Source organism: Rhinopithecus roxellana, chromosome 5 (genome assembly GCF_007565055.1).
Source record: "Rhinopithecus roxellana isolate Shanxi Qingling chromosome 5, ASM756505v1, whole genome shotgun sequence".
NCBI classification, from domain to species: Eukaryota; Metazoa; Chordata; class Mammalia; order Primates; family Cercopithecidae; genus Rhinopithecus; species Rhinopithecus roxellana.
The window spans coordinates 34,798,726-34,825,846 of NC_044553.1; the positions used below are offsets into that span (position 1 = coordinate 34,798,726).

The following is a 27,121-nucleotide window of genomic DNA, read 5'->3' on the forward strand; positions in this document are numbered from 1 at the left end:
CTAGGAAGTTATCCTCTAGAATAAATTACGTATTCCAAAAATCATATCCCATAGAACCCCAGTACTAGTTCTTGATTTTATTCAACAGACAGACAATAACTGTCTTCACCAAGAAAAGGAGCTGTTTATTTGGATGGAAGGTAACTTAATGTTTTTTACTGGAGCATCTTCCCATGCTCCCTTTTTTAAATGTTAAAAAAATTATAAAGTATTACTTTTGAAGGGGAAAAAATCTAAAATAACTTAAATTTTTAAAAATCTATTTCCTTCTAGTGTTTGTCTGTATGCATCTCCGGTTTTATAAAGTTGTGATCAGTGAACATACCTTATATTTTGATTTTTTTTTTCGTTCCTAGTATTGCATCATAAGCTGAAGATTACTGGTTTTCATTATTATTATCTGAATGATTGCATCATATTTCATGAGGCTAGTGTAATATACTTTTAACTACTCTGTGTTTACAATTTTAAGCTGTTTCCAGTTTGTTCACCATTATAAAATAAGTTTCATTTATTTCCTTCCTACTTTAGATTATTTGCTAAGGGTAAATAACCAGAAGTAAAATTACTGAGTCAAAGGTTAGTTTTGTAAGCGTGTGTTGTGTGTATGGGAGCATGTGTGTTACACGTTGCCAAATTATTTTCTAAAATGATTGTACTAATTTACCCTGCCATGTGCAATATATTGATTTCATCCCAACTTTACCTGTATTAAGTATTATCTTTAAAAAAAAAAAGAAGCTAATTTCAACAGTGTAAAATTGTACCTCCTTTGTGACAATTTGAATTTCTGGTATTACTATCAAGAAGGCTGATTTTTTTATTATTATTATTTCTTCAAAAAAAAGGGGGGATACATGTGCAGAACATGCAGGTTTGTTACATAGGTATTTGTGTGCCATGGTGGTTTGCTGCACCTATTGACCCATCCTCTAAGTCCCCTCCCCTCAGCCCCCACCCCACAAGAGGCCCTGGTATGTGTTGTTCCCCTGTCTGTATCCATGTGTTCTCAGTGTTGAACTCCCACTAATGAGTGAGAACATGCAGTGTTTGGTTTTCTGTTCCTGTGTTAGTTTGCTGAGGATGATGGCTCCAGCTTCATCCATGTCCCTGCAAAGGACATGATCTCATTCCTTTTTATGGCTGCATAGTAGTCCATGGTGTATATGTACCACATTTTCTTTATCCTGTCTATCATTGATGGGTATTTGGGTTCGTTCCATGTTTTTGCTATTGCAAATAGTGCTAAGAAGCCTGATTTTTTAAGACTGGGACAAGACATTTTAGGGACAAGTTTCTACTGTTTGACACATAGAAAAGCAATCTGAAGACTATTACTAGGGAATTGTCATAACATCTGTATTCTGACCAAAGACTCTCTGTTTCCCTGCAATATTTCCAGCTCTGACAGCTAATTTCAATCTTCAGCTGGACTGAGAGGAAAGAGCAAAGGACGCAGGATTTCAGGATTAAGAGAGTGCTGAGGGGATCCAGGGAAGGATTCATTTACCCAGCCACCTAAGAAACCATCCCACAACCTAGTGCTTAAAACTACCACGATCGTTTGTTTAGCCCTGAATCTACAATGTGGGCAGAGCTCAGCAGAGACTCGTCACTACTCTGTGTAGTATCAACTGGGGTGGCTCCAGTAGGTGAGGGGGGGTTCAGTTCTAAGGTGGTCATTCTCATGGAAGGCCAGTGGGTGCTGCCTGTCAGCTCAGGGCTCAGCTAGGGCTGAGAGCTATAGCCTTAGTTCCTCTCCCTGTGGGCCACTTCATGAGGACGTCTTCACAAGCACTTTGACTTTTTCATACTTCAGTAGCTGGGTTCCAACAAGTGTCCAAAGAAATAGAAAGTGGAAGCTGCCCATGTGTTAAGTCCTGGGCCCCAAACTGGCAGAGCATCACACCACCACATTCTATTATTCAAACAGTTGTAGCCCAGAATCACAAGGAGGATATATACACCCACTCTGAATGGAAACAATATAAAAAACACTTGGAGACTGTGTTGTGTTTATAAACTGCCATACAGAATTTTCAGCCCTTTGAGAAGCTGAAAAACTAGATAGTTGGAGCACAGTGGACTAATAGATATTATAGCACCAACCTCCACCTCTGCTTTCCAGAGTCCAGGGATGGGCTCTCCATTAACCTAGTCTACCTTTTCCACAACAAAGAATTCGGCCAACTGTCTCTTGGACTGACTTTTGCACTATGGGGAATCTGCAGTATTCCACCACCGCCCCCGCCCCCCGCCCACACAAGCAATCAGGTCTCAGGGCTTTTAATCATCTGTGTAGTTGCTCTTTCCTATTAAGATAGATTTTAGAGGGGGGTCTGAGCGTGTGATACATCTCAAGAAGAATAATGACATTAGGCATATTTGGTCCATGTACACTGGCAAGATGCTTGACTTCTAATGTGTTGACAGCCATATGTATGAGAATCCCGCCTGATTGCTGAGTGGTTGATTTAGGTGTCTCTATGACTAGGAAAAGGGAAACTATTTGAACTGCAGTTTCTTGGTCCAGTCTTCCAAAGAATACTCCAAGAGACAATTTGGAACATAGAAGAAAATATTGAGGCCGGGCGCAGTGGCTCAAGCCTGTAATCCCAGCACTTTGGGAGGCGAGACGGGCGGATCACGAGGTCAGGAGATGGAGACCATCCTGGCTAACACGGTGAAACCCCATCTCTACTAAAAAATATAAAAAACTAGCCGGGCGAGGTGGCGGGCGCCTGTAGTCCCAGCTACTCGGAAGGCTGAGGCAGGAGAATGGCGTGAACTCGGGAGGCGGAGCTTGCAGTGAGCCGAGATCGCGCCACTCCAGCCTGGGCGACAGAGCGAGACTCGGTCTCAAAAAAAAAAAAAAAAAAGAAGAAGAAAATATTGAAATCATCAGAGTGGTCTTCAGAAAAGGTTAGAATATGACAGGGCAGGGGACACAGCAGAGAGGAAGCATAATGAGGCTAATAGTGATGTCAACACAATAACCATAATAACAGCAAATAATTGTACTTACTTGCATAAGTTTAAGTTTTCCATATATTAAGTCTGCAACCCAGGAAATAACCATTTTAGATAGGTTCAGTTATTATCTACTTTTAATAGATGTGAAGTGAAGTAGCTTTTCCAAGATCAAACAGCTAGCGGGTGGTGAAGCCAAAATATTCATAAAGTAGGGCCTGCTTTCCCATTGGTTTATATGAGGGTGCTTATCCTCCAGTGTGGTGAGAGGATGACCATCATCCAGGAACTCCCAAGGGTTTCGTGCATTGCCACTCCTTTTTCAGCCATTTTGTGGGGTTGGGTTACAGTATTTTTGTTGATAGTCGAAAACAGAAAGTAAAAAACATGGCCAGGCATGGTGGCTCATGCCTGTAGTCCCAGCACTTTGGGAAGCCGAGGCAGGCGAATCACCAGGTCAAGAGATCGAGACCATCCTAACCAACACGGTGAAACCCTGTCTCTACTAAAAATACAAAAAGTTTACTGGGCGTGGTGGTGCGCACCTGTAGTCCCAGCTACTCGGGAGGCTGAGGCAGGAGGATCACTTGAACCCGGGAGGTGAAGGTTGCAGTGAGCCAAAATTGCACCACTGCACTCCAGCCTGGTGACACAGCAAGACTCTGTCTCAAAAAACAAAACAAACAAAGAAATGTAGACAAGCCTTCTAGAGATAGAGACTTGTCTTCTGATGTACTTCTCCCTCATATCCACTCTCCCTGGTCAGCCAGATACTTAAAAGAAGGGTTTCAAAGGGAGCCTCTCTTTAACTTGGAAGGGTCCAGGAGCCAGAGGAGCAAGCCGTGGGCCCTCAGTTTATTTCCAATCTAGAGCACCTGAGCAGGGAGCTACCCAATATACTCTTTTCCCTGACGTTGGGGTAGGTCCCTGCTGCACCACTGCCCTGTCATGCCTGGAAACAAAGGCTTGATGTTAGGTCTAGGATGATAAGGAAGAGGCCTCTGACCACTGAGGAACCTTAACTTCAAAGATAGAAAGGTAGGAGGAAGAGGTGGAAACCAATACCGAAGACGTAGGGAGACAGGATCCTCGCTAGCCCCCTGCATGAATCTTCTCTTGTATTTGACTTTTTCATAGAAACTTTTACTTATTTATTTTTCTGACACAGTTACCTGCTAGACTATTAGTCTAGAAGGGGGAAATAGTGCTGTTCATGTCTTAAAATAACAATCATAAAATCAAGCTAAAAAACTATGACAGTATTCTTATCTTAATAAATTCTTAAGTTCTCTTTCTCCTCTCTGTTCCTTTTAGTCTGTGTTACCTTTTTCTGCTGCAGGGATTAAGACTACAGACATTGGAGTCAAACTGATTTAAGCCCCATTATTTAGTTTTGTGACCAAAGGCAAATTACTTCATTTCCTCATCTGCAAAATAGCACCAACCTCCTGGGGGGTGCTTAGCATAATGCCTGGTGCTTTGTTAGCATGCAACCCTGGCTTGTTACAATCAGCTCTAATTTTCCAGTCTGTGACATCTACGCATGACACCTAATTCCAGGTGTGTCCCATGAAAACAAAATAAGAAGGCCGGGCATGGTGGCTCACGCCTGTAATCCCAACACTTTGGGAGGCCGAGGCGGGCAGATCACCTGAGGTCGGCAGTTCGAGACCAGCCTGACCAACATGGAGAAACCCCATCTCTACTAAAAGTACAAAATTAGCCAGGCATGGTGGCACATGCCTGTAATCCCAGCTACTCAAGGCTGAGGCAGGAGAATTGCTTGAACCTGGGAAGTGAAGGTTGCAGTGAGCCGAGATCGTGCCGTTGCACTCCAGCCTGGGCAACAAGAGCGAAACTGTCTAACAAACAAACAAACAAACAAAAACAAAATAAGAAGGTTAGCAAGCAAACTCTCTTCTCTTAGTAGAGCAAGCATGTGAAATATTTTCTGTTTGGGCCTGGGAAGTTATTCCTACTAACAAACCATAGATCCTGCCTTCTAGGAGCTCACAGTCTAAAGAGGAAGACAGGAGGTAGATGAGCAATTCTACCCACTGTGGCAAATCCACAGTAGAAATGGATAGTGGGTCCTGCGAGGAGAGCAGAGAAGAGGGATGGAGAAGGTCTCAGAGTGGCCCTGGGTCCTAAGGATGACTAGGAATTTGCCAGTCAGAGGAGCTGCAGAAGGTGTTCCAGGCGCAGAGAACAACAGGAGCTAAGGGCGGGAGGCCTCAGCTGAGCTGGCCACTCACAGAGGAACTGCAGCAGTAGAAATAAGCTTGTGAATACTGATTTGAGCAAAAGTGTAAGCGATGTCAGTATAGCAGGGTGATGCAAACTGCGACTAAATAAAGCAGTGATAATAATACAACTTCTTCACACTTGTATAGCACCTTTACAATTTATAAAGTATTTTTACTCACATTTTCTCACTTATCCCTTTAAAAAAAAAACCATGGTGAAAGAGGGAGTCAGCAGATGCATCCTTACCTCATCTCAGAAGAGGTGAGGTAAGGAGGGAGGTGGGAGCAGCCAGCAGTGCCTTGTTGCACTGGAGGGATCCCTCCTGTCCTTCACACTGGCCTCCATTCCCTCTTCTCCCCTGGGCAGCTTGGATGCTGCTGAAAGACAGTAAGCAGAAGGTATAACCGACCCACTTGAGATAAAGCCTAGGGCCTGGGGATTGGTGATTAGAGCACCTCATAAACCAGGCCAGGCCTGTTGGCCTGGGGTTGTGTTTGTGTTAATGGCTGCTTCTACTTGTTGAATGTCCACTGATCTGAAGGCTATCTGGGACTGTCAGCACACATGACATGAAAGAGGCGGCTCTGCCTCTCTACCCAGCTTGGAGTAGATGCAGCCCCTTTGGAAGAAACCCACAGGTCCCTCCAGTTCTTTCCCCCAGTCCTGCTAGAGCGCCTTTCTTACTCTGGTTGTAATCCTACCTTGTCCCTGTATCCTTCATACAAAGGACCCCACACCTTTTGTGTTTCCTGGTTTTATAATCCTTTCCTTTTTATCAAAGAACTGCAAGTCTCTATAGTGAGAGTAGGTGGGGAAAAGGAAAACCAGTCACACTTTTCCCTCCAAAGATAATTAGGCTAATTTCTCTCAATCTTTTCACCAATGTTTAGCCTGTTTGCATGTCTAAAGAAAGCAACATTCTTTTTTCTCTATACCTCCCCAGGATACCTCCTGTGATTAGAATAGAATTTGGGTCTCTAGGTCCAAGGCATTGGTCAATTTAGGAAATGGGCCAGACAATATCACTGGCTCACTGCTAAGTCCTATATGTCCTTCCCAACAATTTCAAAATCAAGGGAAGCCCAAATCTCACTATGGTCACATCTGCAGCTGCAAGGGCAAATGCCTACCAGAAATACTGCTGCATAATTTAATGCTTGATTTAATAATTTAATGCATAATTTAATGTGTTGGTGTGTGTGTCTGTTCATTACTGGTGATCGTGGATGACCTGTCATTAACAGTTCACCATCAGTGGGTAAAGGGCTCTGTGGAGATTTTTCAACTTTTTTTTTCCTTAAGAAGGCACAGGGTCTCACACAGAAATTCGTTCAACAAGAACTATTAAAACCCTGTGGACTAACCACTTTTTTGGGAGTTTATTTATGGACATAAAAGACAGTTCCTGAACTCAAAGAAACCTACAGTGCAGGGGAGTAAGTTATGAAAAGAAGGAAACATACTATCATGTGATATGTGCTCTGATGAAAGTGAGCCCAGATTTTCATGGCCAAAGAAGGAAAAGAAGGAAAATCCTGGTGGGAAGTGATTTCTCATGAGGAATCAGTCATGAAGAGGAAGGGACAAGAAGAGCACTCCAGGTAGTGATGGGGACAGCACATCCAAAGGCAGAAAGGTAGGAGAAGCTGAGTTTGCACTGGAATGAGGGGGTGCTTTACCATGCCCGAAATATAAGGGTGTTCAGAGAAGTGGCATCCAAACGCTGTCCTCTGGTCCCTCTTGGCCTCATAGTTGTAAGACCAATGCTGAATGTCACTGTGGAACCTAGTTTTGATTTTTGTCAATGCAAATCCATTTTGAGCCTCTCTGAGTTTAGCCGTGGAGGTCATAGAGCAATGGACCTGGAGACACATAACCCAGAAGCCTCTTATCAGCAGTATGACCTCCAGGAGTTCTTTAACTCCTTGTCTGAAAAGCATCTATTTACTAATTCAGCAAATATTTGCCAAGTAGATAGTGAGTTCCAGATGCTATGGTGGGTAATAAAGATAAAGTATAGAACAGACAGACACGACTTCTGTTCTCCTGAAGCTGACACGAAGTTCAGTGGAGAAAATAAGTTCTGCCCTAAGCCTCTTAAGGGCAGCTTTAAGGACTAGAATAGATCAAACATATTTGCTTTGAAGAGCGTAAAACACTGTAAGTGAAAAGCTCTTCCTCCAAACCCTGGTCTAGGCTGAATATCGATGAGAGCTAGGCACTCCAGTCCCCACCCACACACAGAAGTTTATTAAATCTCAGCTGCAAAGTACTCTGGGAATGCAGAGACAGGCTAAGAAACCATTCAGAGGTCCTGAGTGTATGTGAACTGAGCTTCCCACAGCACGTCGTACAATTTAAGAAAGAAACTGGACATGATCTGCTGGCCTGTGGGAGCACCTCACCCCTCGGTCCAAGAAAGCTCGAGGAGACACTTAAAGGCCGTATTTCCCAAGGCCACATGGTTGTGGGGGAAAAGTGCACCCTCTGCCATTTCATCTGGGACGCCATCAGAATGCCAAGTCCACATTCGTAAGTGCCAGCGGAGGCTCGGTCGCTGTTCAAGGCATCAGTTAGTTTGTAGTACAAAGCCCATTTGTGGTTCGGCGTCACAGATCAGAGGCAGCGATCGCAGCGCTCTCCTGTCTCAGGGTACAGAGGGAGCACATGCACTTTGTATCCTAGGCAACGGCAATGCTACAGCAAAAAACTTAGACATGTGAATTGGGAGGAATTTTACTTTGAGTAAAGAACCGTTTCCAACCCAGGCACCAAACTCAGAATCATAAAATGTCACAACTTGGAAGGGGCCTTGGAGAGCACCTGTGTTCTCATTGTATAGATTGGGAAACCGAGGCTGGAAGAGGCAAGTTGGATTTCTCATGGTCTGTCGGATCCTTAGAGGCTGAGTTAAGAGTAGAACCCAGATTTTTTACCTCCCTATTATCTCCAGGTGTGTTTAGTGTCTGGGCTAAGACTAACATCCTCCAAGGTGATTCATAAGGAAGGTGAGAATAAATGTAGATAAGGGTAATACAATAGTGTTTGAAGCGTAATTATCTCTGGCATTAGAACCACACACCCTTCCTCAAGGTTGTACCTTTTGCCTTGAACAGGCTTCCTGGTACTCACCTCGTCTAATAGTGATTTTTATGGTGCTTACCATGTGCCAGGATCTCTAGTGAACTCTTTCAAGAACTCCTTTAGTCCTCAGCAACTCTATGAGGCAGCTGCTAGTATGATCCCGTCCCCAGTGTACAGGATAATGGAGATACCAAGTGGTGAACTCACTCACCCAAGGTCAGATCACTGGTTGCGCAGCAAAACTGGGGCACCTACCTAGGTAGCCTGGCTCCAGAGCCACGTTCTCTGCCCCATACTCCACTGCCCAATGCTTGTCAGGCTCCATCCCTGGCAGCAGCAAGGGCTGAGTTTGCTTAATACCCTCTTGGTCTTGCATCAATTTAGTAAAAATTAGGAACTGAGATTTTAAGAACTTGCATGGATTGACCTAAACTCCCATTTTGCCTCTGTGGACCCAGAGGTTTCAGAAGTTCATAGTCCATCACATACGGAGCCTAGACAAAAGGCTGCAGGTGGGCACAGGTGCACTGACTCAGGCTTAGCCTGGGCCTTTCCTGAGCTTCGCAGGACATAAAATTCACCTGGGCTGTTTATTATTCTTATTCTTGGTCACAGCTCCCATTTTTAGTCCAGAACTATCAAATGGAACCTAAATGATCATGGGCCACATTTCCATCAGTAGGACAAAATATATTAAAAAATAATTATTTTGTAGTAATTATGAACTCACAGGAAGTTGTAATAATAGTACAGAGAGTTCCGTGTCCCCTTCACCCAAGAAGTACATTTTGAAAAACGAGTTAGGATTGACTTACAGAATCCTGATAAGGTTAATGCTCTAGATCCTTCTGAGCAATCAGTAATCTTTCTCTGCATTTGTTAGAGACGGGCAACTGTTACTGTACTTTCAAATACAGAAGGCAAATATTAATACAAATGCCTTATTTTTGGTGACCGAAAACCAAAGGACTTGGGACTAAAAATTCTTGGCTTTTAAAATTTCACTTCTCTTCCTCTGGGTCGTTAGAGTTTTAACCTTTCTGAAAACTCATCACCAACTGTTTTAAAGCATGATATCACCTGAGAACCTCTGATGAGGTACTTTGCAGAATATCAAGCCTGAAGACATGAGCCTTTTAAAATAGAATGAAATCTCGTTGTTGGCAGTGAGGCTAACATAGATCATTGAACTCTGTTGTGACATCTGGGTTCTGCACTGGCTTCACCACTCCTGGATCATGAGTCCCTTAATTTATCTGCTTGTCCTTTGTCAGACAGGAATAGGAGCAGCAGCCCATCCTCAGTTCTTCTTTGCCAGGGTATTCATTTCTTTGAAAGCCTGAAAAGGCTCCACAGAGTACATTGAAAGTTCTGGCTACACGGTAGTTGCATCAGACAAGTCACTAGCCTCAGAACAAATATATTCTACTTCTGTCATCCCAGCCCAAAGGGCAGAACCAGGCATAGACCCAGGCCCTGTTATCCTGAGCAGAATGTCACATGCAGGCCATATGGCAGCCTCAGCAGGTCATCTGGTAGAATAAGCCAATGTTCCACAGCCAGGCTGAGTCCTTTGGCATCTGGGTCATCCCTTGGAACCTTGAGCCCTTCCTTTGTCTAGAATGGCTCCTTTTCCTGGAGGCTGAAGGGGAGGAGCCTGGTCTGGCTGGGATATGCGTATGGAGGAGATAACCAAAAAAGAAGGCTTTTAATTTCTCTTGTCATTAGTTAGCCTTGAAAACCCTGCGGTTCCCCTGAAAAAAGGAGACACCATTGTTCATTTCTGTCACAACAGTCTCCTGCTACGTGTGTGTATGTGTGTGTATACATATATACACATACATTACAAATGGTGTAAACGACATACCATACACAAATACAAAATATTTTTGTATTTTTAGTAGAGATGTGGTTTCACCATGTTGGCTGGGCTGGTCTCGAACTCCTGACCTCAAGTGATCTGCCCACCTCAGCCTCCCAGATTGCTGGGATTACAGACGTGAGCCACCGCACCCGACCTAATTATTGGATTCTTATCAGGCACAAGGGGTTTGGCTACATGCTTTACATAGGTTATCACATTCTATATATATATATAGTAGAAGGTTCCTTATGCATTATACTTTCACAAAACAAGTTATTATCTTGATGTCTTAAGAGGCTGATATATTTTGTCATCTTCCTGGATAGCAGATTTTCTGCTTATGTATCAGGCTCATATTCTCATTAGTTTCTTGTATTATTTTCACTTTTAATGAGGATTGTTTCTAGGACAATTTTGCTTTAAAATGAATGTTATTCAATTTGAGTTAGGGCAGACAGGCAAAAACTTGTAGGCAAATTGTCACTAGAATTGTGGTCCCCAGAGCAATGGTTCTGATCAGAGGTCAGATCCTGGGATTCTTGTCCATGCTTAGAATTGGCAAAGACAGATTAGATCCTGTTTTCTGTCCCTTCCTGCCCAACTCTTTTTAAGTTCAGTTCCTTTTTGAATTATTAATATGTGACCAAAGTATCACTGATTCAGATATTCGTGTGCTTTGTTTTAAGAAAATCCAGACTTAAAGTGGAAACCTTGCATGAGAGGTTTTTAATTTTCAGAAAACTTAAGTCGACAGCTTTATCGTGTACATAAAATATAACTCAAATAAAATTGACCCAACTTTGAGTAAGACACTGATTTTAAGAGCAAGGCATTAATAAGGATCACCCAGACTTCCATAGCCTCAGCCTCCCCTTTCTTCTCTCCCATGGTATCTACTGCCACCTGCGCTTTTTTCTCTTCTGTCAGAATCCAGCATGTTCTGATTCACTGGGTAAGATCAGATCTTATAAATGTCTTCATACTGGTTTCTGGCTATCATTACTTAATTTATAACTGGAAAAAAGGCCATCGGCCAAAGGAAAGAATTTCCCATTGCAGAATTTCAGGCATAACTCAGCCATTAGGCAAGCTGATTTTCATTTTATTTTGTTTGTTAGGTAGTGAAGAGTCACATAGGATTCTTCTCTGCCAGTCCCATATACCCACTCTCTAATCTCAGGAATAGCCCTGCTTTCCTTCCCTTTGCTCTGGGAAAGCTGCAAAGTAAGCAGGAATTCCAGTAGTGGAGGTGGGGAGGTTGACAGAAATCATTTAGTTATTTGGCCTGTGTTGCCCATTTCTGGTGGGCAATTTGTTCATGATGGGTAGGTGTGAAAAGAGGCATCTGTTGCCTTTTATAGAGAACCTCTTGGTTTTGCAGCACCTGAAGCTCATGGACTGGAGGCTAATGAGGATGCTGTGCCAGTGCTGCAGGAGAATGATGGTAGACTCAAGATTCGCTGTTGGGTTGATGGTGAAGAGCTGTTCATTTTGATGTGGCCTGTGTGCCACAGCGGAGTCCTGTCAGTGTTCTGCTTTCTTTCTTTATTCCTCCATTCATTATTTACTGAGGACCTGCCAGGTGCCAGGCCCTGTGCCTGATCCTGGCAGTAAAGAGGAAAATGATCCCTTGAGTAGCACAGCCCGATAGAGAAAATGTGAAAATCAGTAACATTGCTGTGGAGTGATAAGTTCTGCAGTAGAAGTATTTATGCAATATCATAGTATGACTAGCTGTTCTGAACGGAGCAGTGTGGCTGAAGAGGGAAGAATGAGAAAGGGGAGAGGGCCAGGTAAGTTTTGAGCTGGTGAATAGACAGTTTTCAAGGACATTTTAGAAAGAATAGCGTGTGCAGAAGACACTGCTTTGGGATCCAGGTGGGGACGTATCAGTAGGTGAAATGGAGAAGCTGGCAAGAATAGAATTGTGACGGATCTTGTAAATCTTGGAAATGAATTTAGACTTTACACATAGGCCTTCGGGAACCATTATAGTGCTTTTAGACAGGGATGTAACATGATAGCATTTGTGTTTTAGAAAGATCATTCTGGTGGCATTGTGGAGAATGCACTAGAAGTCTAGGAAAACAGAAACCAATGAAGAGTCAATTCTAGACCAATGAAGAGATAGAAGCAATGGGACATACTGACAGGTTCAAAGGAGAGGATGATGGAGAGGGGGCCGTCTAGGAAGACTCCCAGGCTTAAAACACAAGTGCCTGAGAAGGATATGAAAAATAGCAATAACAATAATAATAGTTGTAAATCTTTTTTCTTTTCTTTTTCTTTTTTTGGAGACAGAGTTTCATTCTTGTTGCCTAGTCTGGAGTGCAGTGGCACAATCTCAGCTCACTGCAACCTCTGCCTCCCGGGTTCAAGCAATTCTCCTGCCTCAGCCTCCCGAGTAGCCAGGATTACAGGCACACACCACCATGCCTGGATAATTTTTGTATTTTTAGTAGAGATGTGGTTTCACCATGTTGGTCGGGCTAGTCTCGAACTCCTGACCTCAAGTGATCTGCCCACCTCGGCCTTCCAGATTGCTGGGATTACAGAGGTGCGCCACCATGTCCAACCTAATTATTGGATTCTTGTCAGGCACAAGGGGTTTGACTACATGCTTTATATAGATTATCTCAATCATCGTAATAATATTAGTGCTATTATCCTCATTGCAGGCAGGAAAACAAGAAAGTTTGAAAGTGAAGTAACAGGCCCCAAGTCACATGGCTGGTAAATAGTAGTGCTTACATTTGAAGCCAGGTACTCTGAGCTCTAAACCTATGCTCTGCAGGAAATTCAGCAGGAGGAGACATCAAGGCAAAGTATCTTAAGTTCAGTTTTAGACTACTGAATTTAAATTGCCTATGTTTTACCAAGGTCAAAATATCTAGCGGGGAGTTGGACAGCTGGATTGGAAGTGAGGAGTGTGGTGTGTGCTGGACGTGTGATCTGAGATTAGGTAGTGAAGAAGGTAGGTGTCATGTGAGCACATCTCTAGAGACCCGGGATGGAACTGGGAAGAACGACATCCAGCGGGCAAGCATGTTAAGACAAATTTGGGAAGATGATGAAAAGGAGCAGCTAGAGAGATGGGGACAACTAGGGGAGTCAGAGGCGGAGTTTGAAGATCAGATGGAATGACCAGTGAGATTAAATGCCTCAAGGAGATGAAGGAAGATTTAAAATGAGGATTGCCTTGGATTTGGCAATTAGGTGGTTGGTGCATAGGCATTAAAGTTAGGCTAGAGTAGGCTACAAATATAATGAAAAGTGAGAAAATGGAGAATATGGACTCAGGCCTCTCTTCAAAGAAGCCTGGCTGAGAAAGGAAGTGGGAGAGAGAGAAAGCAGAGGCAGCCTCAAGGTCAGGGGAATGGCTGTTTGTTTATGATGATAGTGACTCGAAATGCTTGGATGTTGAGGAGAAAGAACCCTGGAGCAGTGCGAATTACACCAGGATGTGTATCCCACTAGATAGGGGAAGTAGGAATCCCTCTAGCTGTCAGGAGAACATGGATTCTTAGAGAAAAAACAGGTTTCTACAGTTGTAATTTAGCAGCCCCCTTGTATTGCATAAAATCAGTCCAGATTGGTGAAGTGACTTGTCTCTGGCCACCTAGCCAGTCTGTGACCCCAGATCTCCTAGTTCCTGGCCTCTTTCCTCTCTCGCTGCCAGTGTCGGTGGGAGAAGAATCATCCCTGATTTGTTCCTCATGGTGTGAGTCTCCACTGCTCCCATCAGAATGCACATCTTCACAGATTCTGATGTGTCAGCAGGGCTTCAGCTGTGTGGAAGGTGAGTCACAGAGCTGCTTCGTCATTTCCTCCACATGCCACGGGGCAGGTGGTTAATTATAAAATGTCAGTAACATAACAGTGCTAGAAGCCTTTTCCTCTAACCTGGGAACTCACATTCCTAGAAGGAGGAAGGGTCTCAGAGTCACGGGCCTTTCAGCAATCTCCTTATGGCCCACAGTGAGAGAGGATGTATGTATTTGTTCAGACGTGGCACCTGCACACACAACCTGTGTGCATGAGGTAGGGGTGGGAGTGGGGGAGTAGCAGTAGTGATTCCTTAAATGGAAAAGCCTCTGCTCCTTTAAAACACCACATCAGCCAAGAGTTACTTGGTGAGCCTGGAGGCAAGGAGCACCCATGCTTTTCAGAAGGGCCCAGGGTAGCCTGCCCCAGCTCTACTTAGGGGTCTGCTGGAATCTGTTTATCTATAGTGATGATTAATAACCTAGTCTTCTTACCACGCGTGGAAGGTGAAAGAAGGCCTGCAATTCAGTGGACATTACCTTCTTATATTCCAAAGCTTGTGGTGTCAGCCAAGATGTTGTACCATTCTGATTAAATACAGTGATCATTAAGATCTAAAGCTCTGCCCAGAACACACTGCTTAGAATCTAGGCACACAAATGCTATATAAACCTAAACCTCCCTTTTATAGTTGATCTTCAGTTACAACCCTCCTTGTCTTGGTAGGCTCCAAGGTATAGCAATCAACTTGCTTCTCTTTGCTCTCTCTCAACTTACGTAAACCCATTGCTCCTTTTTTGTTTAGTCTCAGGGGGCTCTCATGATCCATAGTTGGTAAATGGATAATTCCTGTAATGCCAGGTGCCATCATTCTCATATACTACAGTGTGAGCAGTGCCCCCTGAAATGTCCTAGACTACAGAGTGAATGGTGCTCTTTGTGCCACAGATCTAGTTCCACCCCCTCTTCTTCCTTTAGTTACAGCATTCTCAGCTAAAAGAGTCCAAGCTCGTGGGAAGTGGAAGGCGCCAGGGGCCCATCCCCCCTGGGTCTACTGCCCTCTGTTGTTTGTTTAGTGGTATTAAATCAATCTAAATTAGACTGGAGTCCAAAATGCTCACCTTGCGCTAAGAGATTCAGGGGGAATGTGGTGATTCAGGACATGTGGTTCATTCTTCTGTTTATTCCTATATTCACAGTTGATTCACAGTTGTCTTGGGAATTGACAACTGTGAGATATACTTGACCCAAGGGACTGAAAAATATCTTCCCTAGTTTCTGAAACGTTAGAGGGACTTAACTAGGCCAAGGACGGGAGGCAGTAAGGGCCATCTAGAGGGAAAGCGGGAGCAAGGCTTGGTAGATGGCATGACATATTCCAGGGCTCAGAACAGAGGCAGGGTGGTAGAAGCACAGGAAAAAGAGGGATAGAGGCCCAAGGTGAGACAGGACTCCTTGTGAGAGGGGGCAGGACTCAGAACCTGAAAAGCCTTGAAGGCCACATTTAAAAGATTTGGGCTCTATCCTAGGAGTAATAGAAGGTTACTAGAGGATTATGAGATGCTGTGATTAGGTTTATATTCTGAAAAGATCATTCTTGTTGTATCTGGAAAACGAATGGAAGATAAACAGGCAGACAGAGAGGTGGGTAAACCATCAGAAGAATGTGGTATGAGGAAAAGCAAGGAAAGGCGGTGTCTGGAAAAGCTGTGAACTGTCAACTGCATCTAAAGCTACTGAGCAGTCAAATGAAATAGGACTGGAAAATGTCCATTGCCTTTAGGTACCTGTAGATCATCAGTCTCCACTGAGAGAGGAGCTAGAACACAGAAAGTAGAAGAATGAACCGGAGGTGAGGAAATTATAGCAGAAGAGCAAAATTTGTTTCAGTGCCAATAAAGAGCAGTGAAGACCCCGGTGATAGCTTGAGTGGGCTCAGGGCTACAGAAGGTATTTTCCTTTTGTGTGTGTGATGAGGGAGACATGGACAAATTTCAATGCTGATGGACAGTATTTAATTGGTTAAGAGTTACAGAAAATACCAAAAAGAGAGAAATATAATCAGCATCTTTTTATTCCAGAAAAGAGTGAAGGGATTGGATTTAAAGTATATGGGGAGCTGGGCATGGTGGCTCATGCCTGTAATCCCAGCATTTAGGGAGGCCGAGGTGGGCAGATCACTTGAGATCAGGAGTTTGATACCAGCCTGGCCAACATGATGAAACCACACCTCTACTAAAAATATAAAAATTAGCTGAATGTGGTGGTGCACACCTGTAATCCCAGCTACTTGGGAGGCTGAGGCAGGAAAATTGCTTGAACCCAGGAGGTGGAGGTTGCTGTGATCCAAGGTTGCACCACTGCACTCTAGCCCTGGGCGACAGAGCAAGACACTGTCAAAAAAAAAAAAAAAAAAAAAAAAAAAAGCACATGGAAAAGAGTTGATGTATTTGGCAATGGGAAAGGAGAAAACGGAGGAAGCTCTCATGTTACGGCTTTCATATTCTATGTGAAGTAAGCTGTGGGTCAGGAGGAAGGAATGTAAGTAGCAGAGTATGGAGACAGCAGATCAGGGCCTTAAAGAAAGTGGGAAGTTTACATTTATGGATTTGGGGAGTGGTCTAATATAATTGAGAAACATAGGATCTCCATGGAGTTTTTGATTCTATTTGTAGTTGATGACAAAGAATTCTGTTATATTACTAGCGAGTTGTCCCAGAGTGTGGTTGTCTCAACTAGTGCTCAGCTGCTCTGTGGAAGATGCAGAAGGTGAGTGGCAGAGTTCATTCGAGGTTAAGACATTGCAAGAAAAGCTGACAAGGACACAGAGGATGGAGAAGTCAGCAGCACAGGCAGAATAATGGACATGATCGACTATTGACTATTATACCTAAGATGGATAAAGAGGTATGTCAAGATCAGAGAAGACTAATGATCAGCAGAGAAGAGAACAGTTAGTGGGCTGAAGGATCTGATGAGAAGAAAGTAGAGCAGTATGAGCAAGCTGGAAGAACAAGAGGTTAGCATCAGAGCACACAATGCTTTACTTTATGATTCTGAGGCGGAAATCCCCGTATGGAACCATGGGCTGAGGCTAGTAAAGTCTTTGTAAAGCTAGAGAACATGACTGGGAAACTATCAGGTAAAAGAGAGGAGGAGGGGCAGGACTTATACCAAAGACTTTTTGTAAGATCATGAAGGCCCAAGGTCTGGAAGACTCATCAGGAAACTAAAAGGAAGCAACTCCACATTCAGATCCTGAGGCAGGAGGAGTAGGAGAGTCTAAGCAGATACTCTTTGCTGTAGTGACATCTTGGGACGAGAGCTAGGGGATAGCTTTCAAATCAACATGGTTTCTCTCTGGGTTCTTTGGGCTAGTGATAAAGTAGGTCTACCCCATTTCTACATTCTCATTTCCTTTGAGCTATCTAGTTTTCAGGGAGACAAAGACTGTATACCACTTTCTCTATGTGGGATTTGTGAATTTCAAATTTGGCTACTATGCTGTAAACATAAAAAGAACTTGTGGACAGATATGGTGGCTCACACCTGTAATCCCAGCATTTTGGGAGGCCCAGGTGGGAGAATCACTTGAGGCCAGAAGTTCAAGACCAGCCTAGGCAACGTAGTGAGACCTCATCTCTACTAAAAATACAAAATAAATTTTTTTTAAGTTTAAAAATTTTCATTAACCTTCCCTATAAATTCCCCTGCCCAAAGAACTCACCTTCAATATTTCTTTTAGTTTGTATCTGGTAACAACAAATCTTTGAGTTTTTATTTGTATAAAACATCTTTATTTTGCCTTCATTTTAGAAGACTATTTTTACAGGTTGTAGAATTCTAGGCTGGAAATTTATTTTCTTTCAACAACTTAAAAATGTCATTCTATGGCCTGCTGGCTTCCATTGTTTCTACTGATAAGTCAGCTGTCTGTATTATTCTTGCTTTTTGGAAGGTAATATATCTTAGTGTTTAATATTTTAAAAATTTTTCCTTGTTTCAACATTTTGACTATGATGTGTCTTAACTGTTATTTCCTTATATTTAGAACTTCTTAGAATTTCTTGAATGTGTGGCTTATAATCTTATATCAGTTTTGAAAATGTGCACAACCATTATCTTGTCAAATATTGCTTCTGTCCATTTCTCTCTCTGCAGTCTCAGGGACTCCCGTATATTAATTCTTTCACAAAATCCTATGTCTTTTACTCTCTTGTCTGTTTTTTTCAAACTTTTTTCTCTCCATATTTCTGTCTGATAATATCTATTTGTTTGTCTTCTTACTCACTAATCTTCTCTTCACCTCTGGCAAATATGTTGCTAAAAACATCTATTAAGAAGATGTGTTATTTATTGTGGCTTTTTTTCTTTTTTTTTTTTTTTTTTTTTTTTGAGACAGAGTCTCTCTTTGTCACCTAGGCTGGAGTTCAGTGGTACAATCTCAGCTCACTGCAACCTCTGCCTCCCCGGTTCAAGTGATTCTCCTGCCTCAGCCTCCTGAGTAGCTAGGATTACAGGCGTGTACCACCATGCCTGGCTAATTTTTGTATTTTTAGTAGAGACAGGGTTTCACCATGTTGGTCAGGCTGGTCTCGAACTCCTGACCTCGTGATCCACCCGCCTCGGCCTCCCAAAGTGCTGGGATTATAGGCATGAGCCACCGTGCCCAGCCTTGTTGTTGAATTTTTATTTAATACTTCTTTATAGATTCCAGTTCTCTGGTGAAATTTTCCATCTTGTCATCTTTTTTTCTTGGACAATAAAAGCACAGTTATTTTCAAAACATACATTTGGTAACTCTAATATCAGGGTTACTTGTGGGCCTGTTTCTATTGTGTTTTTTTCTCTCTCTCTTAGTTGCAGTTTTTGGAATTTCTGATAATTTCTACTTGAATGTTGAGCAATGTATATAAATAATTGTAGTCTCTGGATGATGTTATCTTTTTCTATAGAAGTGTCATCTTACCTTTTCTGGCAGGCAGCTAGAGTGGGAGATTATATCCATTCAGTCTGGGACTTAGCTTATTGGATTGGATTGGAATTTTTGTAAATCATGGTTTACCTCACATTTTTCTCCTCTTCTAGAGTGTAGCTTGTCAGGGGGCAAGATGATAGCCTTTGGTTATTTACTGGTACTCCCTTCTTGGTGGGTCCAAAACTTGTGACTGCCAGAAATTTGACTTTTCTTTATAGCTATACTCTCATTTTTATAGAGCCTTAAGCTCTATGAAATTAGCAAATATAAAATTATAAAAATATAACAATATATTATAATATAAATGTAACAATATATTATGTATAATAATATAAACAAATATTATATAAAATCATCAAATCTCCATAAGGTAAAATCAAATGCTGAGTTTGGGGCTAAGCTCCATGTACCTCCTTTTCCCAAGTATCCTGTCACTCACGCCCTGGTTGTTCTGGCAGCTCTGAACTCCCATTAAGAGCTTTCCTCATCATATTTAGTATTTAACATTAACAATGTACGGGAGAAGTTCATATAAAATACCAAAAACTGAATAAACATACCTAGTCAGGCATCCTTGCTCTCTGACTGTGTCACAAACAGGAATGACTTCATGTAGGAATGTTCTTTACCCTAAGCTTGCATGTGAGGAAGATGGTTTCCTCTTTTTAGGAGGCCTGTCCATCTGTGAAGCTGTGCCTTATCCTCTAAGAATGCGCCTGTCATTGTTAGGACGGTATACATAAACAGTTTGGCAAATATTTGTACAAGATGAAGGAATGAACATTGCTTTTGTTTTCCACCTTTTTGTGAGACAGGATGTAACCAGAATAGACATGATGATATTCACTAAAATTTACTAAAGCCTTACTGTGGAACAGGCTCTGTGTTAGATGCTTCATACTGATTATCTCATTTAATCCTAAACAGAGCCTATGAGGTAATAAAGATAGTTATTCCCATTTCACATTTGATGAAACTGAGGCTTAAAGAGATGAAGTTAAACAGGGCCCAAGAGCCAGAAGTAAATGGCACAAGCAAGTTTGAACTCAGATTTTTCTAATCCTCAAGATCTATGTTTTTTTCCAACATTTCATCCTGCTACTTGGCCTGCCCTTTTTCAGCATGACTAGTATCATGATTTCACTGACCCCTGGACTCCTGATATGTCTTCTTATATAAAGTCAGAGCTAAGTAGTCTGAGGGATTTACATGCAAAGACATCCCCTTTCTGGTACATTGCTTTCAGGTATTTCCAGATTCTTCCCTCCCTGACCCAGCCTTTGAAATATGTATCACATTAAATGCCTCCATTTATAACTACTATGGCAAGTCTGAATGTTTTTTTTTTTTTTTTTTTTTTTTCCAAAAATACAGCTTTATGCAGAGACAGGAAGCAGTTAGTGGTAGGGCTTTATTTTGGGAGGATTAGAGTGGTAGGGGGTGGGGCATGGGGAGAAATTGCTTTCTGCAGTGTCAGATGAATGAGTTATAGGAAATGATAGCTCAGCCAGCAGCTTGGTGCTTGCTAGTGAGTCAGCAGTGATTCCATCCTCAGCCCCAGTGCTGGGATCACAGCTGAGAGACACTCTTCCTGTTGAGGGCTCCTCCCCGCCCACTGTCTGGGACATGGAGGCTCTGCTTACCTGATGTGAGCCATTCAGTTACCTGTCACGGAGGAGAAGGAGACACAGAACAGTCTTTTTGTTTCAATGCAGATGTTTCTACACGTCTTTGGGATTAATTGGTATTTCTAATTGTTCTTCCTGATATCCAGCAGAAAGATTCGGTGACTTTCTATCTAGAGGATGATGATGTTAGGACTGGTGTCAAAGCAGAAGCTAGTTCTTAGGGCAACATTTTATACTTTTATACTACTACAACCTTAGAAGGGATTTATAAATGATCAAAACAGTATGGAAAAGCAAGACAGGAAGACACTGCTTCAGAAGAAGGGGTAAACAAGGAAAACCCATCTTGTCAGGACAATGGAAACCATGTAGAGGTAGTAAAAAACTAGAACCAAATCATTGTGGTTATTGGGGTAGGATAGTAGGATTATCGGTGATTGCTTTTTTGTTTTGTTTCATTACTTTATTTTCCAGGTCCAATACACAGGCACATGTTATAAAATTTATTCTATAAGTAGTCCTTTAGTGTTTTAAAATAACTAGTTGTGAAAAATAACTGGCCAAATAACCTTAATATTTTAGGATATCTTTTCCCCAGGCCCTGATGAGACTCTTAAAGTCAATCTAGTCATACCCAGGATTTTCTAGTAGGAAATGGGTAGAGAGGTCTAACTTTTCTCAGAATTTCCTATGTGCTAGGCATTAGCTTCCTTTTCACTCTAAGAAGGTGCTGTTACCCATATTTTACAGATCAGGAAACTAATGCTCAAAGAAATTGAAGGAACATTCCCAGGCCAATTTTTAGTATGTGGTATAATTTCATCCATGCCCAAGTCATACTGACTCCAAAGTCCACACTCTTTTAACTTCAGTACAAAATGATGCCACCACAGTTTCCATTCCACCTGCTTTTTGTAAGGCAGTTTAAATGTGTTAACATACTGCTGGATTGATCATCCACGAAAAAAAACTGTTGCAATATATTATTCTCTTTTTGAAAAACTGGGACTCTAAAACTCACATATACTTGACTTGTACTTTAGTTAGAGAAATATTTAGAGCATTGGATAGCATGCATATCTGTGTGCTTCACCTGAAGTCCATAAAAAAGGCACAGTAAGTACCTGGTTTAGTGGTTGGACTCCCCTGGAATTTGCAGTGACTCTCATGATCTCTCCTAAAGTTCTTAGATACGTAAGACTGATGATAAAGTAAATGTTTTGTTGTTCAGAACAGTAGCTGGAAGTGACAGTTTTGGTTGAGGGAGGGGTGTTATTGTTGCAAAGTAGAACACTTACAGCTTCACAAAAATATCCATCTCATTGGCCCAACAGGGCCCTAATTTATCTTTTTTAATAAGCTAATAACATTTAAAGATCTTTTAAATTTTTTACTGTTATTATAATGCAATTAATGCTGTGTTTTGATGGCTTTATTGAGGTATTGATATATAACAAACTGCACGTATTTAATGTACAATTTGATTAAATTTAACACCTATGAAACATCACTTCAATAAAAATGATGAATATATCCATTTTCCCAAAAAGGTTTTTGTAATGCTGTATTTTTGAAGGAAAAAAAATTCAGTCATTTATGTTCTGCTTTCCATTTGGTGAAAAGGAGCCTGGACAGGGACCCAGATTATGTAAGTCTGGACTCCAATCTTGCCTTAACTAGCTCCACACAATTCAGTGAGCCCTTTAATTATTTTTGGCCCTTGGATTTTCATCTGAAAAATGAGGGGGTTGGACTAGATGGTCCCTACGGACCCCTACAGCTCTGAAGTTCAATAAAGCTAAAAGGACTGGTGTACTTAGGGTATTGGTTTGCGTCCAAATGGTTTTATGTAAAAACGTGGACTTCCCTAGTGGCCCGGTGTCAGCTGTGCCACTTCATCCCTGCGTTGCTTTGCTTGATTGGTTATCATGGAATCATTGTATTTCTTTTAATTCCCTTTCACCCTGATTCAGGGTCATTCATGTCATTGTCTCCATGTTGGTCTTACTAAGCATAGGGAAATACTCGACTTAAGAATTTAGGGCTAATGCTTGGGTAATGCTGGGAATTTGGCAACACCATAAGCAAAGAGCTGAGGAGAGATTATGACAGGATCATCAGCCCTCTGGCTATTTTTGAGGCAGCTTGAGCATGTTATGGGGGGCAGAGACAAACTGTATTAGATATATTTCAGGACTGGGGGAAGGGAAGAGGATTGGAATTTAATTAAAATTCTGATCCCAACTTTGCCCATCTTCTTGCCAAGTCAGCAGCTAGCATTTCTGTTCATGGTTCTGGTGACTCTGCTGTGATGACATAGGATTACCTCCAAAATTCTTGTGAATTTGCTGAAAACTTCAATATGCTCAACCAGATGCTTTAATCAGGAGTGGCATGCTGCCATCTTTTGCCTGTGCTTTTGGCAATACCTGATCTACCACTGCCAGCATTCCTGGTGGGAGAGGGGATTTGGAGGGAGCTGATGGTGAAAACTGAGCTGATTACAAACAAGAAACCCATTTCATTGCAGCATAGAGATCTTTCCACATTGCTTCTGTTTTCCAGGTAGCTCAGTGGCATTTCTGAGCAGGGGCTACCCTGGCTTCACCTTGGCCCACCATGAGGGTCTTCCTGCTTTGTGCCTACATCCTGCTGCTGATGGTTTCCCAGTTGAGGGCAGTCAGCTTTCCTGAAGATGATGACCCCCTTAACACTGTCGATTATCACTGTAAGTCATCTCAAGAACAGTCTTCTATTCTGAGAAGGAGGCTTTTCTGTTTTTCATTTTCTACGCATGTTCATTTTCAGAAAGAGGCAGAGATTTTTTGTCTTAAACATGAATTTGCATCTGAATTTATCAGTACTCATGTCCTAGTGTTTGGAGAAAACGGGACAGTTTTGTTGGGTGCTTTTCTACAGCAACCCGTATATGGGTTATATATGTTGAGTTAAAAGAAAAAGACCATTTGCTGACATTCACTGCCTTTTATTCATTTATATTCAAGACCTTAAGAGAGGAATTTAGTTAAAACCCTTCTACAACAAGTATATACGGCTAATCAATGCTGTTTATTGATCCCTCAGCTCCATAATCCTGAATGATGGTTTAGCCCATTTTTACTTGCAGATTCAAGGCAATATCCGGTTTTTAGAGGACGCCCTTCAGGCAATGAATCGCAGCACAGGCTGGACTTTCAGCTGATGTTGAAAATTCGAGACACACTTTACATTGCTGGCAGGTAATTTTCCTCTCATTGGTTTATTAGATTAAAATTCTTTTCTCTAGTGGTGCTTGCATTAATGTGTCTAGTTCATGAAAAACTAATATGTGATTGTGATCAAAAATTGCAAGTAGCCAGAAATACTCACCGAGAAGAGTCAGTGTTGTGTACCAGGAACAAAATACAAAGCTCAAGCCTTCAGCGGTGCTATTTTATTACTGCCATCAAGAAATCATACACCATTCTTTTTTCCTAAAGCAGCAGGGAAAAAAAAAAAAACCTTTCTTTATGCGTTTTTAACTTAGAATTACTCAAGCAAATATCAGAAATATGTCTATGCTAATACCAAGTAGCAGTTTGACCCATGCCTGGAGAGAAGAGCTTTCTTTGCTCTCTGACCACAGTGATGTATAAAAGCATCTCACTAATGAAAAAGTACTCTTTGTTGACTTTGTTTGAGACAGAGAAAATCCAGATGATCTCTAAAACACAATAAAGGCAGATCTGTAAAAATAAAATAAGAAGCAGCTTAACATTTTTATGTATTCACATGATATGTTTTATTGCCTTATTTCCAATAGGGATCAAGTTTATACAGTAAACTTAAATGAAATGCCCAAAACAGAAGTAATACCAAGCAAGGTGAGCAACTGTAGTTGGCAAATTTATTTACATTCCCTCTGAACCTGATTAATTTTTCCACTCCCTACCCCCAAAATGTTCCCATTTAAAAACTAAACTTTGGTTTTGCTTGATTAATACAGAAACTGACATGGCGATCAAGACAACAGGATCGAGAAAACTGTGCTATGAAAGGCAAGCATAAAGTGAGTTAAACAGACAAATGTTTGCTAGATTTAGTCTTTCTGTGGGCTTGATACCACAGTGCCAGCACGTTTGAATGTCAGATATTAATGTTACTACTACTTTCTTTAGGATGAATGCCACAACTTTATCAAAGTATTTGTTCCAAGAAACGATGAGATGGTTTTTGTTTGTGGTACCAATGCATTCAATCCCATGTGTAGATACTACAGGGTAAGTATACTTTATGCAATGTGCTTCTTTTGATCAACTTTTCTCCCTTCACTGGTATGCTGTTAGAGTTGAAACCTTTCTGCTTTCCAGTAATTTGTTTTATCTCTAGTGCTATGAAAGAATAAAGACAGAATTCTTCAAATGGAATTTTAATACAAATAAAACAGTATTGCCTTCAGACAGGCACATTGAATAGATATGACACTGGCTATTTATTTTTCTTTTGTAGTTGAGTACCTTAGAATATGATGGGGAAGAAATTAGTGGCTTGGCAAGATGCCCATTTGATGCCAGACAAACCAATGTTGCCCTCTTTGCTGGTAAGATCCTCTAGCCTAATGAATATAAATGATTAATGACATTGAAGGCAAAAAAGGAATGTAATGGAAGAGTAAAAGTTAATAACTTGGATACCCACCTTGATCTAAGTGTTCGAAAGGCTAAAATCTATGCACAAATTTCCAAAAAAAAGAAGAAATTAAGGACAAGAATATTTCAGTGCACACTATAAGTATTATGACACCCTGTTGTTAACTAGGCCAATGACTCCAGATAAGTTGCTTAACTTTTTGATGCCTAGATCCCTCATCTGTAAAATTAGATAATCCCATGGCTGACCTGTCACACGTTGATGTATCAGGTGCAGCCCTATTTGTATAGATAATGGTAATACTGGTGAGAGGACTGCAAAGGGCATAGCACACTACTGAAGCAAACACACTGCAGGATAATTATGGTTATCTTACCAAAATTATAACTTCGGTTTCAGATGGGAAGCTGTATTCTGCCACAGTGGCTGACTTCTTGGCCAGTGATGCCGTTATTTATCGAAGCATGGGTGATGGATCTGCCCTTCGCACAATAAAATATGATTCCAAATGGATAAAAGGTACCTTTGAAGAGCAGTGTCTTGGGGTCACCAGGATAGTGGATGGCCCAAGTGGGGACAGCAGCCACAGCCATCGAGAAGTTCAGCACATGACTTTATATTGTTTATTTAGAACAAGTAAACACTGCTTTGGTTGTGAACGGGAGCATTGACAGGGAATGAGGAGACTAGTAGCCACCTCAGGAGAGTAAGTTCATCCAGGTGTTTATCCCAGGTGACCTCAAAAAACAAGCGGGGAGAGATTTCATCTCTGTGTGTACCAATTTGTCTAACCTTCTAAATGCACATAATACTACTTGCCATTTACCCATCTTGGAAAGTTAACAGAGAGAATCGATTAGTCTGTATGAGAGCCATTTTGTTCTTCAAAGTCTAGAAATCAAGATTTTTTATTTTCAGTGTAAGAGGTTTTCTTCCCTAGTTAAATAGATTAATGAATAAATCTGTTGAAACAAAGACCTTTGCTGTAGTTCAGTTCCCTGTAGGTCTTTTTACAGTCCATTAGCTGACTTAAGAGACGACGGGTTCCCTGAAGCTTGAACACACCCATATTGGGACTCCTCAAAATCATTGGCAGATTGGAGTTCTTATTGGCTTGAATGTAACTGTGCAACATCTGTCAGTCATGCCTTGCAGTCGGGGTCTTATGCTAATTGAATTATTCTTTAGGAACCAGTTTGTTTTTAATTTTTCTTTCAGAGCCACACTTTCTTCATGCCATAGAATACGGAAACTATGTCTATTTCTTCTTTCGAGAAATTGCTGTCGAACATAATAATTTAGGCAAGGCAAGTGTATGCATTTGGCTTGAATCGTGGACTTGTACTGCATGAAATTGAGACCACTGTGATAGAGTTAAGGATGCTCCCTTGGCATGTTTTCCAGCTCTCAATTCAGTGTACATAGGGCCAACTGCAGAGAGGTGGGTTGCTTATCATGAGAATAATTGCTGGAAAACATCTGAACAATAACCTGAGTGGGAACACCAGCCTTGAGTTTTGAGAAGATTTCCTTTTTTTTCCTGCAGCCACAGAGAGTGTTCTACAGGAACCCTTGAGCTACGGATGCTTTTTTTTACTCTTTAGAAAATCACTGATAGTCTATTCTTTCTCAGTGTCAAAAGGCAGGATAGAAAGTAGGGACCCCATTCAATTTTTAGTGTTTCAGTGAAGGCCCATGTGATTTTAAAGTATTGCAACCCCTTCTATGCCAGGTTGAAAGACGACACGTTTCATTAACAATACAGGAAGCAGAGTTGGAGACCAAGTGCTGGAATGGTTTTCATTCAGCAAGGCAGATAGACAGCTCACTTCTTGGGGAGCACGTTTAGCAAAACAGTGGCTCTTTTTTTTTTTTTCCCATAGGTGAATCCAGTTTACCTTCTTACTGGACAGACCCCTAGAGAGAAGACTGCTAGATTCTTTTGAACCAGATGTA

The 27,121-nt window shown here is 41.7% G+C and overlaps 1 protein-coding gene across 10 annotated transcripts in view; it reads left to right on the forward strand.

The window, feature by feature from the left end:
* The window catches only part of SEMA6D (semaphorin 6D), a 56,584-nt gene that overhangs the window by 18,880 nt on the left and 10,583 nt on the right, over positions 1 to 27,121 (forward strand). For all 10 annotated transcript variants that reach the window (XM_030931348.1, XM_030931352.1, XM_030931350.1 and 7 more), the window contains exons 2-9: positions 23,102 to 23,264; positions 23,664 to 23,775; positions 24,339 to 24,399; positions 24,522 to 24,584; positions 24,694 to 24,795; positions 25,025 to 25,115; positions 25,565 to 25,684; positions 26,384 to 26,472. In XM_030931348.1, coding sequence (XP_030787208.1) covers positions 23,156 to 23,264; positions 23,664 to 23,775; positions 24,339 to 24,399; positions 24,522 to 24,584; positions 24,694 to 24,795; positions 25,025 to 25,115; positions 25,565 to 25,684; positions 26,384 to 26,472 — 747 coding nt within the window. In that variant the 5' untranslated portion in view covers positions 23,102 to 23,155. The remainder of the gene's footprint in view (positions 1 to 23,101; positions 23,265 to 23,663; positions 23,776 to 24,338; positions 24,400 to 24,521; positions 24,585 to 24,693; positions 24,796 to 25,024; positions 25,116 to 25,564; positions 25,685 to 26,383; positions 26,473 to 27,121) is intronic.